Source organism: Hydractinia symbiolongicarpus, chromosome 14 (genome assembly GCF_029227915.1).
Source record: "Hydractinia symbiolongicarpus strain clone_291-10 chromosome 14, HSymV2.1, whole genome shotgun sequence".
In the NCBI taxonomy this organism is placed as follows: Eukaryota; Metazoa; Cnidaria; class Hydrozoa; order Anthoathecata; family Hydractiniidae; genus Hydractinia; species Hydractinia symbiolongicarpus.
Genome location: NC_079888.1, coordinates 13,327,890 through 13,343,830, shown reverse-complemented (window position 1 = coordinate 13,343,830; position 15,941 = coordinate 13,327,890). Strand labels below are relative to the sequence as shown.

The 15,941-nt window shown below is 34.4% G+C and overlaps 2 protein-coding genes and 1 long non-coding RNA gene across 3 annotated transcripts; 1 reads left to right on the top strand and 2 right to left on the bottom strand.

Annotated features, from left to right (window-relative positions):
• Positions 1-858: 858 nt before the first annotated feature.
• LOC130625561 (mitochondrial intermembrane space import and assembly protein 40-B-like) lies at positions 859-8,483 on the bottom strand. Its single transcript, XM_057440668.1, has 2 exons — positions 8,311-8,483; positions 859-1,998 (listed from the first exon to the last, which is right to left on the bottom strand). The coding sequence occupies exons 1-2, from the start codon at positions 8,330-8,332 to the stop codon at positions 1,562-1,564; spliced, it is 459 nt and encodes a 152-aa protein (XP_057296651.1). The 5' UTR covers positions 8,333-8,483; the 3' UTR covers positions 859-1,561.
• Positions 3,879-8,196, bottom strand: LOC130625563 (uncharacterized). Its single transcript, XR_008981734.1, has 2 exons — positions 5,225-8,196; positions 3,879-4,034 (listed from the first exon to the last, which is right to left on the bottom strand). It is a non-coding gene; the product is annotated as an uncharacterized LOC130625563 (long non-coding RNA).
• A 1,606-nt stretch (positions 8,484-10,089) lies between the features above and the next one.
• Positions 10,090-15,663, top strand: LOC130625599 (small nuclear ribonucleoprotein F-like). The gene is made up of 4 exons (XM_057440698.1): positions 10,090-10,220; positions 10,317-10,442; positions 14,783-14,847; positions 15,407-15,663. Exons 1-4 carry the CDS (start codon positions 10,215-10,217, stop codon positions 15,477-15,479), a joined length of 270 nt encoding a protein of 89 aa, XP_057296681.1. The 5' UTR covers positions 10,090-10,214; the 3' UTR covers positions 15,480-15,663.
• The last annotated feature ends 278 nt before the right edge of the window (positions 15,664-15,941 follow it).

Genomic DNA, 15,941 nt, shown 5'->3' with positions numbered 1-15,941 from the left:
ACACCGCTTATAATTTTGGCTTATGGTTTTACCTGAGGCAGGTTAATGATTCAAACCAAAGGAAAAAGAAAATAAAAAATAAATAAATTCGACAAAATAAGATGAGTATTTTTTCCATAGGTCATGTTTGTTTGATATAGACTTTAAATTACTGTACAAAATAAATGAAAATAAAAACATTTTCCTGCCATCTTATTTTTTTCTAAAAATAACCACACCGTAATCTTTAACTTTTCATCGCAAACTTTTGTGAAATATCAAATGCAGGCTATACGCCATTAGCTGCAAATTAAAAAGAGGCACCAAAAATGCATTTGTAGCACGATGGCCTACTATCAATTCTGCCTATTGTGTATCACAAACAAAAATAGTTGAATGGCCGCATTTTTAGCAATTTAATGGTGAAATAGTTGTTTTTTGCAGAATTTAATTTTGCGAATAAGGCACCAATAAAATATCTTTGTAATGTTCATTTCGCGAATCTGATATCATGCAATATAGTAGGAGAAACTTATTGATAATTAAAAAAAAAATTTTAATTACACGAAATGGGTGCTATATTATTTTTGGCGGCACATATTTTTGTGAATATAGAGTGAATTCGCAAAAAAAAAGTTTCTCAAACCCTTATTAAGCAATCTTTTTGGTGCTAAAAATTCTCCTGTCCTCCTTCTCCTGTTAAATTTTTCATACTTTATTCACAAACCAGGGCGGCCACAGCTTTAAAATTTAGGTTCTAGGAGAATTTAAAATATTGGGTTTGATACAAAAAAAGACACTAAAAAACGTATATCTTTAGGAGGACAAAAGCACATAGTAATAATTAAGCCTGTTTCCAGAGAAGTTTTTTAAGTCAGCTCGCAGTAATTGTATTTTTTCCTTAAAAATAATAATGAAAAATAACTAATTTAAAAGAAAATATTGTTCATCCTGCCATTCATGGCAAGATGAACAATTTTAGATGATTTCAGCTTTTAGGTACTGTGATCATCCTCGAAAGTTTAAATGCTAGGACTCCTGTAATGACCCCAGCACATGCACAAACATTGCATGAGGAGATATTTTCCTCATTTTCAAAACTTGTCACAAGAGAAAGAAAAAGGGAAATTCCTGAGTTTTTAATACATTTTTACACGAGATTGGACGACTTCCATAGAAAGAAGAACATTTAGTATTATATAAAAACTTCTTTAATAAAAACAAGAAAACAGTAATCATTAGTGCCTAACTGTGCCTTGAAACGCTTTTAGAAGCAACAATGCCAATTTTTCTTAGATTGTAAAGAGTACATGTTACTTTAAATATTTTTTTAGTGTTTATTCCATGCATATTTTTCCGTTTCTCAAAGTTTTTTGTGATGTTTTTGCTATTAAGATCTGGTAGGCACCTTGTTTATAAAACTGCCCTGTATTTACACAGTTTTATAGCATCAACCTTTCAATAAATTGCCATTGTAACAGAGTTATATAAAAAAAATATAAAGGAAACAAGAGCCTCTTACAATTAGGAGCTCAAAAGTACTGAAAAAGATTTGAACAAATACACCTAAACACACATAGTGCTAAGAATTTGTTTCATTATCATTTTTTTCATTAGACACAATGTCACTTTGCTGATTTTCAGTCGATTCATGCTCTTCACCTGTCTTATTATTTTCCTCACTTTCATCACCCTTCTCTTTTTTATCAAGGTCGTCATCTAAGGATCCGTATATTTCTGGATATTTAACAAAACACTCTTGCATCGATTTGAATTGTTCTAAACAATCAGCACCTTTTGGTTCAGCTTCGCTGTAATGAAAACAAGAAAATGCATCTTTAAACGATTCACCACATGGACCATCAGCCATTCCCTGGAGACAAGGACAATTCCAGTTGATCTCTCCATTCTCTTTTATCAACCCAACAGTTCCATCACCATTGTCCGGTAACAACGGATTACTTTGTGGCGATCCTTGTTGATGGTCATCCTTGGTTACAAATATGAGTTTGTCTTTTCCTGTAAAAGAAGAAGTTAATAACAGTTTTGCTCTAATAATAACCGAACTACAGTACTACTCCCTCCCTTGATAAAGAAAACAAGTTGTTATTTGAGGCAAGGCTAAAAATTGGCTCAAAATTTAAACAGTTAACCAAGTTAAAATTACAAATGTTACGGAACTGGGGTTTTACATTTCATCCAGACATAAGTTTTGCAAATCGTCAGCATCTTCTTTTACAAATCGCCATTTTCATGACCATTTTCCCCAACAATGTAAAGTTACAATTGGGGAAATCAGTTCTAATATATTCTTAGATCACAGATCCTAATTACCAGAGGACCCTGTTAATCTTGGCAAGTAAAACGTGATCAATGCTATAGCTAACTTTCTGCATATTCAGCTGGCTTAAGGGTTTCTTTTAGTTTTGAGCCAAACCTCAGTCTCAGCAATTAGCAACTCAGTTATTTATAAAAAACGTATTATAATACACTTTTTACACAAGACATAGTGTGCACTGGGGTAAATCCCAATCTATATTTTAAACCCCCACATCATGATCATTATTTCGATAGCATTCCCTTCTGCAACAACCCCCACATAAAAACTGATACTGATTCCAACCTCAATATTATAATCTTCATTTATCGTCATTATAAAATTTGAATGAAACTTTTATTATGTTACAACTTTTAAAATGAGGCTCTAAAATGCCTTGAATGTTCAATGTTCAAAAGGAATAGATTGATTATATAATTGTATTATTAAAATGTAGACTAGCTTCTTCTTGGGGTTCTCTATCCTCCACTCAGTTTTAGGAAAGATATTGATCACACATATATACCAAAAATCTCAACTCAGAAATTTCTAAAATTATCCCACCCCTATAATAGAAACCCCCAGATAAATTCAAAAGTATTTCCAGCTCTAATTGTTCCAACCTCCCCTAATGGTAGGGAGCTTCACACTATGCAAAAGTGCCAATACGCCACGGTAAAATTCAGGATTTTCTCCTGGAACTTCTCTGCACTTTTCTGAACTCTCGTCTAAATTTTCCTAAAATGCTATAAAAAGGGATTTTGTTGTAGCTCCAAAAAAGACAATCCTCAAAGTATGTGATTCATTAACTAATATTGTGAATTTATTAACTAACTAGAAATTAAAAAAAGGTTGCGAAGCATTACGCAAGTTGCAAGCAAAATCGAAACTAGCCAATAGTTGACCCTAGTGCTTTTGTTTCCCTTTGATATATTACGACGAGGTGCTAAAAACTTACTGTAGCTGATATCTGGGAAATACACCAAAACTGAATATCATAGACGCAGAAAACCCTGGGGACGAGGTTGTAAAATAAACTCGCCGCGAAACAACAACTTGTTGTGGAAAAGTAGTGATTTTTTGGCAAAAATACAATTATATATGCGGAATATTTACGAGAAATTTAGATCGCACGAAACTAAACAAAAACGATAACTAAGAAATTTCTTAAAACCTCTTTTTCACAGAATTGATAATAATCACAATATTGTCAGTGGTGGCCGACGTAAATCCAACATTGATGAAGCTTTTAGCGCCAAAAATCCATGCAAAGTTATACTTTTATAAAGTTAAAACCCTTATTTTGAAAGAAATGCAATAAATCGAGTTGTACAATCCGTAGTGTGCGAAAATGTCACGAATTAAGGGGATGCGCATCGTAAGGTACGCTCTTTCAACCGGAAAATAATACTCGGAACGCAGATAATAATAGAGACTTTCGGAGGCGAACGAAGCAGCTTGTGGTTTTTTTTTCACTTAAAAATAACTGCACTAGTTATGAAAACCGATTTCTTGAAGCCAATGAATCTGCTGCAATGAATTTTGTAAACGCAGGGGAAACAATAAACAAAAACAAACAATCTAGAGAAACGAAAACAATTTATTAACTTTATCAAGATTTATAAAACAGCTTCAAGTTTTTGACAGAAAAACAATAACAACGCGGGATGAGGTTTGGCTTTCTTCTTTTTATCTCACGTATTGAAAGATAACATCTCTCGCTCTCATTGTACGCAATCTAAAAAGAAACAGAAAATATTTTTATATAGTATATTATAGTCTTTAAATTCATTAAAATCCAATGCCTTTGAGAGACAATATTTAGAGCTAAATTTCTAAACTACAAATATATATCTTTTTTTGGGACAGAGTGCTCAAAAGGTATTTACTAAATACAATATGATTGATACATGCTTGATAGAATTATTAAAGTCATGCAACTCTGTTTACTTTGAGGGTTGTCTTCTTTTGGGGATTGGTAGTTCAGTCGGTAGAGCATTCACTTCATATTCATATGGGTTCAATTCCACATAACAGCTGTTCCTTATTGAACAGTTTAAAGGGTTTTTGTAACTCAAATGGAAGCTTTTTAGCACTCTAGAACCGTCATGTTGTCCCTCCTGGAACAATTGACAGGGTAAATTTATTGTAATTAATGAGGCTAACCACATAAAATATAGATCACTACTTTTTTGTGGCCAAGACAATAGAATTGAAGGCACTGCTTTCCATTTGAAAAGTACAAATTGTACTTAACAATTTGCTCAAGGTTGCCCTCATACTTATGGCTTTTTTGGCCAGTTGACACGCATACTAATCTACCATACTGAACACAAAAGTTACGAAAAACAAAAAATTTGATTAAGGTGTATTATGTGGTTTCACATTCCTAAAGGGTCATTCAAGAGTAGTTTTTACGTATCATAACTTAGCTATACCACATTATTGTAAGCTCATGAAACACAATGCAAAAACATAGGGTCGTAAAAAAAATGATGAAGCCCTAAATTTTTTTTTATCTTTTTTAAATATTTTATATATGTCCAAACTTCATCTCACAAAAACAGTAATTACATTAACGGTTGCCACCATTATCAAACAAAAGTCCAATCGGTCATTTGTGTCGTACATAGTTTTGGATTGGTGACTTAAATTTTTTTCCAAAAAAAAGAAGCAACTTGAGTTTTAGGAAATATTTAAAAATTGTGTAATAAAATTTAAAAAGAAAGAGTTTTGTTAATCATTATGAATTGAATTTTCTTCTTCTGACTGTAGCTAGCTGGCTAGCTAGCTAGCTAATGATTCGATTGAAGGATGACAGCAAAAATAATTTTCCATGGTGGCCATAGGCACCAAAAAGTAATTTAGTTAGCTAGCTACATCAAACCAAGGAAAAAACCGTAAATATAACTTTCAAATCATCCATACCTTCGCAACTCACTTTTCTTCTGCTGTATGAAAAGGATACCACAAACATGCCAATTCAAGCTGATAATTTGGTACTTTAAAATCTTCTTTTTAATGAAGCCATAAATATAACACGTTTTTGTGCATTATAAACATTCAAATTAATATAATGTGCCTTTAAAAGGTATATACAACCTTTCCAAGTCCAAATATTAAGAGAAATAGCATGCCAGCCAAGCCAATTATTATTAGGACTTGGTATAAACTATGTATTTGTGTTAGGTCTGTAAGATACACGATAATTCAAATTAGCCGATAGCCAGTTACTGATTGCTTGAGTGTACTTCCCAGTCTTTTGCTTCCGGTAAATGGAAAATCGGGAAATAACGGGGGTAGGGGGGTACAAAGCCTATTTATTGGCATTTTTAGCTAACATTTAAAAGAGCTGATTGGTCCAAACTTATTTGTTCTATTAGACAAAAAAATAACCTACCTTTTCTTGAAAAAATACCAGTCATATCTGATTTTATATGATTTTTTTTTTCTATCGAAATTTTGAGAATCTCAATAATTCTCTTGGTATACTTCGCGTAGCAAACGTGCTCCACAATTTCGCTTCACTCGCGAAGCTCAATTGCTTCGCAATAATGCAGCTTTTCTATGGAAACAAACTTTCACACAAGTTTCTTGTGGTAATGTTTGCAGTTTGCCATTGTTTTTATGTACCTTTGGGATACATTGATATAAGTTGAACTTTGAACCCTATATGCCATAGTAGAAAACTCTCTTAAAACACACAAAAAGAAACAAGTTTTGTATACACTCTTAGCGTGTCTAGGTCTTCGTATGTTTTTATCTAAGTAACAGGGGATAGCACCAGACAACATTTATTTAAGCATATTGATTTGATCTATTAATTAATTAGAAATAGCAATTAAATACACGTGTAGGACGTAGGGATACTGAGTGTCTTTTATTATTATTTTAACGCTGAAGTGATATATTTAATCAACTTTAAACATATTTTTACGATCGAATTATGCCGCTTACAACGTATGAGGATTTTTTAGAACTTAGTGTGAGGCAGCTGACTGACTTCTTGTGGACTGAGTAATAGTTGAGTTAATTGCCAGAGCTTTTTCTTCTATGGAACTTATTATGTCAATAATTCAAACAAGCTTCAAAGAGTAATTTATTTATTTATCATAAAGATTTACACTTTAGTAATAAATTACTGCTATAATTGTGTGTCCTGATAAAGAAACCGATAAAGACATACATATATATAACAAAAAATCATGTAAAATATACATTGTGACTGAAACAAATAACATAGAAAAACAAAAAATTGAATAACACTTTAGTCTGTAAACTAAACTAATCATTTTTTCCTTTTTGATATTTTTCAATAAGGGAAGCGTACAAAAAAATTATAGGGCAATAGCAAAGCAGGGAAGAGAGACAGGTATTCTTTCTAATACCACTCTTAAAAGACTTCAGATAGGAGTGTTTAGGTAGACGAATCAAGGGACAAACATACGATTAGTGTAATTATCATCGAAAAACAAAATTATAAAAATATCAAAATAATAAAAATTATTTGCAATTAAAAATGACTACTGACTCTATTCCTAAAATTTTGCGACTGAACCTGTTCACCGTATCTCTATGGGCAGTGTATTGAAAATTTTTACACCCATTATAGAGAAAAAGCCAGATTATTTTGCGAGCTTAAGTTTCACTTTAGGAATAGATAACATTGTAGAGTTTTGACAAGTATTTTGACAATGGATTATAACTCTCTAGATCTTCACAAATATTACAACCTAAACATTTCTTAACAAATCCAAAAACAAAATTCAAGTCCAAATCCAGTAAAGAATTTCCAAAATCAAAAATTTCTCTCTAAAAAACCAAGTTTAAAATCCAATGCCAATATCTTTAAAATATACAATTTTAAATATCTAAATATAAAATGAAATTACCTTTAATCAAGCATTAATTACTAATTACAGACTTATAGCTACCTACAGTACAGTGTCCTAAAAGCATTTTTGGGAGACCTCTAGCTAGCTAGCTAGTTAAAAGATTTTTAGGATATATTAAGTTGCCTTTATTGTACAAAAAGAAATTAAAAGTACAAATAAGTGCATAATAAAAGCATCTTTCATAATATATATCATAAAATTAGTATCACAAACATAAAAACAGATAACAAAAATCAAAACTGTCCTGCCGCCAGCACGTCCGTTAGGGAAAAGACTGAACAAAACGTGAAGTCCAAAGTTCAACTTGCACCACCGGGCTTCGAAAATCCATAATGGCGCATAATCTCCAAAATGGTCTATGAAATTGGTGGCGCCGTAGATTAGTGGTTATAGCTCTTGTACTCTGTGCGGGAGACCGGGGTTCGATTCCTCTTGACGGCGATTCAACATGGGCGAGTGAATGTTACCATAGCCCCGGGTTAACCCAAGCCATGTGAGGGAAATTGGGAAGATGGCACACTGTGTGGGCCGTTGGATGTTGCCGGGAGTTGTCTAGTAGAGCGCGGGCTCTAATTGGGTCTGTGTAGCTCAAAATGAGCATTAAATACTCTAGGACTCTCCATCTACGCCATGGCCCCTCTCTATCTATCTAAATTTCTTGTTTTTCCTTCCCCAATCGGGGAAGGAAAAACAAGACCTACCTAATAGCTAGAGGAAGAAAAAATTTCCTGTTGTGGAAAATTTTTCTGATACAGAAATATTTGCCCTTTTCAGGAAGAAGGACAAACATATTTTATTTGCGGACATAAAATTATGAAAACTTAATCATTAAAGATCCTTGCTTTTGCAACATGCCATTTGAGATTTTTTGTACTGAAGAAGTCTTCCTCCACATGCAAAATTGTTTCTGTCTCTATTGCTTTTTTGATTTCTTCTGTAATATCAACAAGATAATTCTCCCCCCGTCTCTATTGCTTTTTTGATTTCTTCTGTAATATCAACAAGATAATTCTCCCCCCCCCCCCCCCCCCCCCCTCTTCCCCCTCCACCCCTTCCCTGCAAAAAAAGAATGAAAGAACAAGAAAGAAATTTAGAAATATAATATAACAAGCTACCTACCTTCATTCCTACAGTATGACATGTTCCCTTGACATTAAAATTGTTCAGAAAAAATTTCTTGTTCCCCTACAGTTTAACAGCTAAATATCTGAATCAACAGGCAGCATGTAAGATTTACCATCTTTACATATATGCTGAGTCTGCAAAAATATATCTTGCTTGGTAGAATAAAAAGAAACACAGATCACCTATTTTCAGAAAATACACTTTTCCTGATTTTCATAAATTATAATAATTATGACGTCATCCAAAATTTTATAAGAGTTATGATCTTAAAATAAGGTTATTCAGATCGAATATCAAATTATCATGACAAAACTGAAGTTTTTTAGAGCAATATAATATTCTGGTTGGATTTTATTTAGATTTGAAGAAAATAATTATTTTAAATTTAAGGCTATTCTTGGAAAGCTCGGCTATATATGAAGGGTTTGACCAACCTCGTCCCCAGCGTCTTGTGGCCCCTGAGCCGTTATTACGGAGTGGCCAACAATGACCCTGGAACAGGCTGGTCATGTGACACAAAAATGCCCAGATATACTGGGCATTTTTGAAATTCCAAAGATAATGAGATGCAAATTTGGCGCTCGCAAGCAAGATTTAGAGATGGCGGGCAAAAAAAGGACACAGCGTTAAAGAAACTATTTTGTCGATAAAAGCAAAATTGTCAGAATATTACTGACGTAAAGTCTATTAATCTGGCTTAGCTTGATTGTTCAATATTGGCGAAAGGCTTTTAATTTAGAAAATGTTTTGAAAGTTTGTTTCTATAAAAACTCATAAGCTCCAGCTAGCTAGCTGGGCTGTGTATTATATGTAGCTGCCTTAGCTAGCTAACGTGACATCCTGAAAAATAAACGGGCTAGAAAACACATCTTTAAAATAGTCCCAATTCTCTCAGTATCAGAGTAATTTCGTTTAGATATTTTTTTTGTCTGACTTAGAACATAACACTGGATTGTAATTAGTTTGGCGATTTTGATGGGAAAAAAATTCTTTACGTTCTTTGGGTACGGCATATCTCCCCAAGTTATTCTTAAGTCGGCATGTCGAACAGCATTTAGCCAATCACCAACTTTGAAAATGACTATGATGTCAGTGCAACAACAAAATAACTCAGTCGACTGTGGTGTATTTTCCATTGCTTTTGCCGTCAATTTGACGCGTGGATAAAACCAGAAGCGAGCAAGTACGACGCGTCGAAAATGCGCGATCATTTGCTAGTGTCTCTTCAATTGAAAGAATTTTCTCCGTTTTCCAAAAGAAGAAACGAAAAGAGTAAAGATGAGCAGGGCTAAGGTTCTAAATATAAACATATTATGTGTTTGTCGACAAATGTACGAAGAAAACGAGAAAAACAATTTTATGGGCTCCATTGTTCATCATATCGTCCCCAGGGTTTGTTGCCTAAGGGCCGCGCTACCGCTTACTTGGACGGCTAAACAAGATTTCGCAATTTCGTAATTTCGGGACCTGGGGACGAGGTTGCACAATGTTCCAACTGCGAAGAATAGTTCAAGAGAAATGTGTGCATTTCCTAAAAAAGTATTTTTAACAGACAACAAACCTTTACGTTGGACATACCCCGGGTTGTTAACAGAATATTTTTTTTGTGTTGTATTATAAAAAGCAGTTTTTTAATAACAAATCTTTTCGTGATAAGTACGCAACAAAATGTACTTTGTGTACATTCTCGGCCCCAGAGCTCTTTGAGATAAACTTATCTCAAAGAACTCTGGGGTCGAGAATGCTTTGTGTAATCACGAAAGTACGAAGAAGAATAGCACTCCCTCGGAGTTGTTTTATTTCCTCTACGGAATAAATTATATTTCATATTTTGTGACCACAATTTGGCCGATACGAACTAGCCACCACCCTCATAAACACACGGGACACCTGGAGCTATGGCGGTACGTGTTGAGTAAATTTAATATATATAGATTTTATTTCACCATAATTCAATGTGTTTTACGTCTTAATTTTCTGTGACGAATGCTTTATTTTAGCAACTTCCATTAAACCCAAAGCCATTTCTTAATGGATTGACTGGTAAAAATGTCATGGTAAAGTTAAAGTGGGGTATGGAATATAAAGGATTGCTTGTGGCTGTTGACGGCTACATGAATCTTCAGGTAAATCTCTCATATTGACACCCGTATCTTGTCCTCCATGCAGAGGGCATATCTCATGTTATTTTAGTCACTATCTGATAATAGAGTGACACTTGGCTGACCTTATCTTTGATTGCAATTTTTGACATCACAGGGTGCAGACTCTTCATAAAACAGTAAAAAAGCTCTGAGGTCTTTTGCCTTCCAAATTTTTCGCTGAAAAGCCTGCATCCATTTTAAAAATTAAAAAAACATGTTTTTTGTGTTTTATCCTAAAAAAACCCACCTGAATACTGTCAGAAAAACAGAGTGTTTCGTCTATTAAAACAATAATCACGTGGGTTAACTTGTGACAGAAGTTTTCATTTTAACAGTTTGCCAATACCCTTTCTTTTCTTTTTTGCTTTAAAATTCTGGCTGTTTACGCTGTTACGTTCTTAAAAATTTATACGACATCGCAAATTTTTCTGTAGTAAATTAGGATTACCTGTAATTTGGTTCCCTCATTTATAGTGTGTGCTTTGATAATAATTATAATAATAACTAGTTGGTGGCCCATGGAGAAATCCACATATTCACCCGTCCTTTTTATACTGCATTGCTACTTGCGGTACCATTTTGCATGGCAGACAGAGGTATACGAGTAATATAATATAGATAAATGACTGGACATGGTTTCAAATTTGCAAAAGGTGAGACCTTTTATTGTCCAGTTTTCAAGCCAATTTCATGCAAATAAGAGTCATTTTCTTGGTATATTTCATTCTCTATATAGTTTTGTGTTACTACTTCTTTTTTTAATGCCTATATTATATAATAGGCTACTTCCGTGTTTCTGTCTGTAACATGCAAAGTGTCTTAAATAGTAATTGACAAATGAATACATTTTGTTGCTCAGCGTTTCAGGCTCTATAAAAAGAATATATACAAATTCCTAAACTGACACCAGCAAAATTTTTAAGCTTTTTGCTTTCTATATATAGATATACTTTTTATCAACTGATTGAAATTTATCTACAGTGATCAATCCAAAGCAAATCAATAAAAAAATGAAAACTCACTGAGAAGCGGGAAATGTGAAAAATGGCTAAAAACATTTTAACAAATAAAAAATTCATACTTAATGCAGCAAAAGCAATATATACACTTTTTAACACGATGAAACTGCTGAAATGCATCACCAATAAGTGATTATTCGCAAATTATTGTTGAAAAATTTGAGATAGCATTTGCAGAAAAAATTTGCGCATTTTCGTGTCTTTGGTCACTTCCTCAATAACTTTCAAAGAAAGTTGTATGAAGCAAAAAGTTTGGAGGCAAATGGCTGAGAAATTTTAGAAAAATGGTACCAAAATAGATTTGTTCATCTTATTATGTCATGAAATTCTAAGTATACATGCTCAATATCATTATTTTATGTCGAATTTGTGTTATTGTTTTTAAATGCATGGTTTAAAGGCATGGTCGAATGTTAGTCATCATCATCATTATCAACTTAACGTCTGTTTTCCATGCAAGCATGGGTTGGGAGTTAGAACTGTGTTAGATCTAAACTTAAAGTCCTCTGCATCAAGTCTGTCCTTATGTCCTCCTGTCAAGTCTTTCTTGGTCTACCTCTGGGCTTTGCCCCAGGAACTATTAAGTCTCTACACTTTCTTACCCAATTATCCTCCTCCATTCTTTCCAAGAGTCCCAACTAACTCGATTTCTTATCTGGATACCATATTTAATGCTACCGATATGTAGCCTGCTTCTTAACGCAACTAAGCTCTTTCTGTCTCTCAGACCGGCGTTACACATCCACTGAATCATTCTCATATTAATCCTTTCTAACCATCCGAAATCTACTTGCTTCAATGCCCATGTTGTACCACATAACACTTCTTGCACAGGCTTCATACAACCTACCTTTTACCTCAATTGACAGGACTCTGCTAGTCAACAAAGGAAGTAACTCTCTGAAGTTTTTCCAAGCAGAACCTATCCTGCAAGTAACACTTCTTCCAACACCCCCTTCACTGCCCAACATATCACCTAAGTAACAGAAGTTCTCAACTATCTCTAACGAGCCACTGTTGTACATCATTAAAGCTGGAAATACTTCATTCTCTATAATCTCACCTTTGCAACGCTTGCATACAAACTAAATGTCAGCTCTTAACCTTCCACTAATACTACTGCACTTCTTATGTACCCAATGCTTGCAAGTCTGACAAAAAATTGAGTTACTACCAACCCCTTTCCTGCAAACTCCACAAGGCTACTTTCCAACTACAAGGTCACACTTGGCTGCAATGCTACTAATCATGACTTTAGACTTTGCTGTGTTTACCTTAAGCCCTTTCTCTTCTAGTCCTTTCTTCCACTTCTTTAACTTTTCAACTAATTCTTCCATCGACTCTGCTATGAGAACCAAATCATCTGCATACAATAACTCCCATGGACAACCTGTTCTGAACTCCATCGACAGCGCTTCTAAGACTAGAACAAACAACAAAGGACTAAGTACAGAACCCTGATGTACACCAACATTTACACTAAATTCATCACTAAGTGAATCGTTAATCCTGACACGACTTCTAGCATTGCTGTACATAGACTGTACCATCGTAACTAGCCACTCATCCACACCTAATTTTCTCATAGCCCACCTACGTGGCACTCTATCAAAAGCTTTCTCTAAATCTAAAAAGGCAAAATAGAGATTCTTTCTCTTTCCAAAAAACTTTTCCTGAAGCTGTCTGAGTAAAAATATTGCATCTGTAGTGCCACGCCCTGGAACAAAACCAAATTGCATCTTATCTATATCAATTCTTTCTCTAAGTAACTTATCAATCACTCTTTCAATAAATTTCATTACTTCATCAACCAACTACAAACCTCTATAGTTACCCCTTTCTAATGCATCACCCTTGCCCTTGAAACAATTCACTATTACACTCGACTGCCACTCACTCGGAATAGCACCATCCTTTATAATCTGGTTAGCAAGACTTTAATAAGCTCAACTCCAATATATCCAGATGCTTTTACCATCTCTGCAACAATACCTGATACTCCTGCAGCCTTGCCAATCTTCAATTTCCTAATTGCCTCCACTACCCATTCTGTCTTGATCTGCATAGCTGGCCCTTCTACAACATCATCATCAGACAAATTATCCTCGTCCCAATCAAACTCAGTGTTAAGCAACCTCTGATAATGATTCTTCCAAGCTACCCTTTTCTCCTCCTCTGTGCTAGCCAAAACACCTTCATCATTACGTATACACTTCTCACCTACAACATCTTGATTAGTCTTCTTTATTTGCTGTGCTATCTTGAATACCTCATTGCGCTGGTCTTCCCTTCTTAACACATCTGCAAATCTGTTTTTCTCTGCTTCTGATTTTGCCTTATACACTGCTGTACGAGCACGACGCTTAGCTTCTAAGTAAATATATTTACTACCACCTGACTTCCACTCTTTCCAAAATTTCCTCTTTTCCTTTATACACTGATCAACCTCATTATTCCACCACCAGGTCTGTCTATGTCTTACTGGTCCTTTCGTCCACCCACAGGTATCATCAGAAGCTTCTAGAAGACAATTCTTTCAACATTGTCACTATCACATTGACCATTGTGGGCTAACTGCTGAACGTTTGCACTAAATGGTCTTGCTAAGTGGAAGTTGCTAAGTGGAAACCAATTTTCATTTTTAAATATAAATTTCTGATTTTTTTTTTTGTGTATCGATGGGTTATTGGTGACCTCATTAAAAAACTAATAGCAGACCTTTTCTATTGTTCTTCTGTCTAAGTGAATTTTTCCATAGCTAATTTTAACCATTGCGCTCTATTTCTGTGTCTGTCTGTCTGTCTGTGACGTTTGCAAAGAGGATTTTTTATGTCTCATTTGTTAGCCAACAAATAAGTTTATAAGGGTATATTTTATCCTTGTTGGTAACTAAGGACCAAACAGAACCAAAATGGGACCAATGTACCAAAGCTGAGTCTAACTACTCGTTTCAGAACTGACAGGTCTGCATTCCTCAAAAAAATCCTTAAACTTCAATATTTCTTCAACCGTTTGTCAAAAGTGCATCATGATCCTATACATTTTTGATCAGCCTTTAAAGCTCTACACAACGGAGGCAATGGCTAAGCCACATTCTACAAAAAAATTGTGTCGACGGGTCACTCACTAATGACGTCATCTTTTCCATTGTTCTCTTGCCTAAATTTTTTCACGGGCTTATCGACCAGTTAAAAATTAAAAAGATTTAATGTTACAGGCTTATTGCTGTTGAATAACATTAAGCATGACTTGATATATTTTTAAATCTGTGTTAATACCTTTCTTTGTTTGTGATTTCTTTAGCTTGAGAGGTCACAAGAGTTCATAGATGGAGAATTAACTGGTTCATTGGGTGAAATATTAATTAGGTATAAAATTTTATCAGGTTGTGTGTGTTTAGATTTGTTAGGTTTTAAAACATTTTTAGAATTACACTACACTACTCTTTTTTGATAAGAAGCTAAGTTGCTAAGGGCTAAACATATAAGCTGTGCCGTGCGGAACGGAACTCGTAAAATATTTACTGATTTCCACTTAGCATATAAAACCAACATTTGTCGTGCTAAACCCAGCCTGTCGAACAGCTGGCTTAGCTGTGTTGCGTGTTTAGGCATGGCTTGGCTCTTCTGATTTGATCCGTGCTGAAGCATGCGTATAATAAAATGGCAAAAAGTAAAACTGCTTATTAGCAAGAAAATGTTAAATACAGCTATGATTTTGGAAATTTTAATAAGATTCAATTCAGCTCGGCTCGACTTGACTCAGAGGCGTGAAAAATATTTCATGAGTTCCGTTTGGCATATTATAAATATTTTTTTTCACCTTTCGCAGCTGAATAAGGCTAAAATAAAAAATGGGCGAAGATTGTCAACAGAGAAAAGCTCGTATTTTGTGTTTGTTAATAACCAAAGCTTATAAACGTTTTAGGTGCAACAACGTGTTATATATTCGAGGCATTGAAGATGAAGATGATGCAGACGATGATACAATGCGGGACTAACGTATGCAATATAAAAGTGTAAATAACGTTGCCGTGGCACTTACCAACAACAAACTAAGGTCAAAAGGTTTTACAATAAACATTGGCATAGAACATCCTTTTGTTTAGTTTTGTATTTATGAGTGAAATGTTTTGTCTAACGTAACACTTTTTTGGAAGATATCCGTATTGCTTTCAAGTTTTACCTCATTCGTATTAATTTTAGCGCATTAGCAATATGAACTTCCTGGTGCTAGCAATGATTGCCACTGGGAAAGCTGATATGCTGTCAGAGCATTTACCATTTTACCCATCTGTCCAAACTTGAAAAATTACGAAAAAGCTACCTCTGTGTCGCTAATTTTGTGAACGTTATCATTTGCGTTAATTAAACAGATTTTGATTTTCGATGTGATGTACAATGTAAAAGTAAATTGTAGTTAGTGTCTGTACCAAGTTGAAACACAAATGGATGAAATGGCC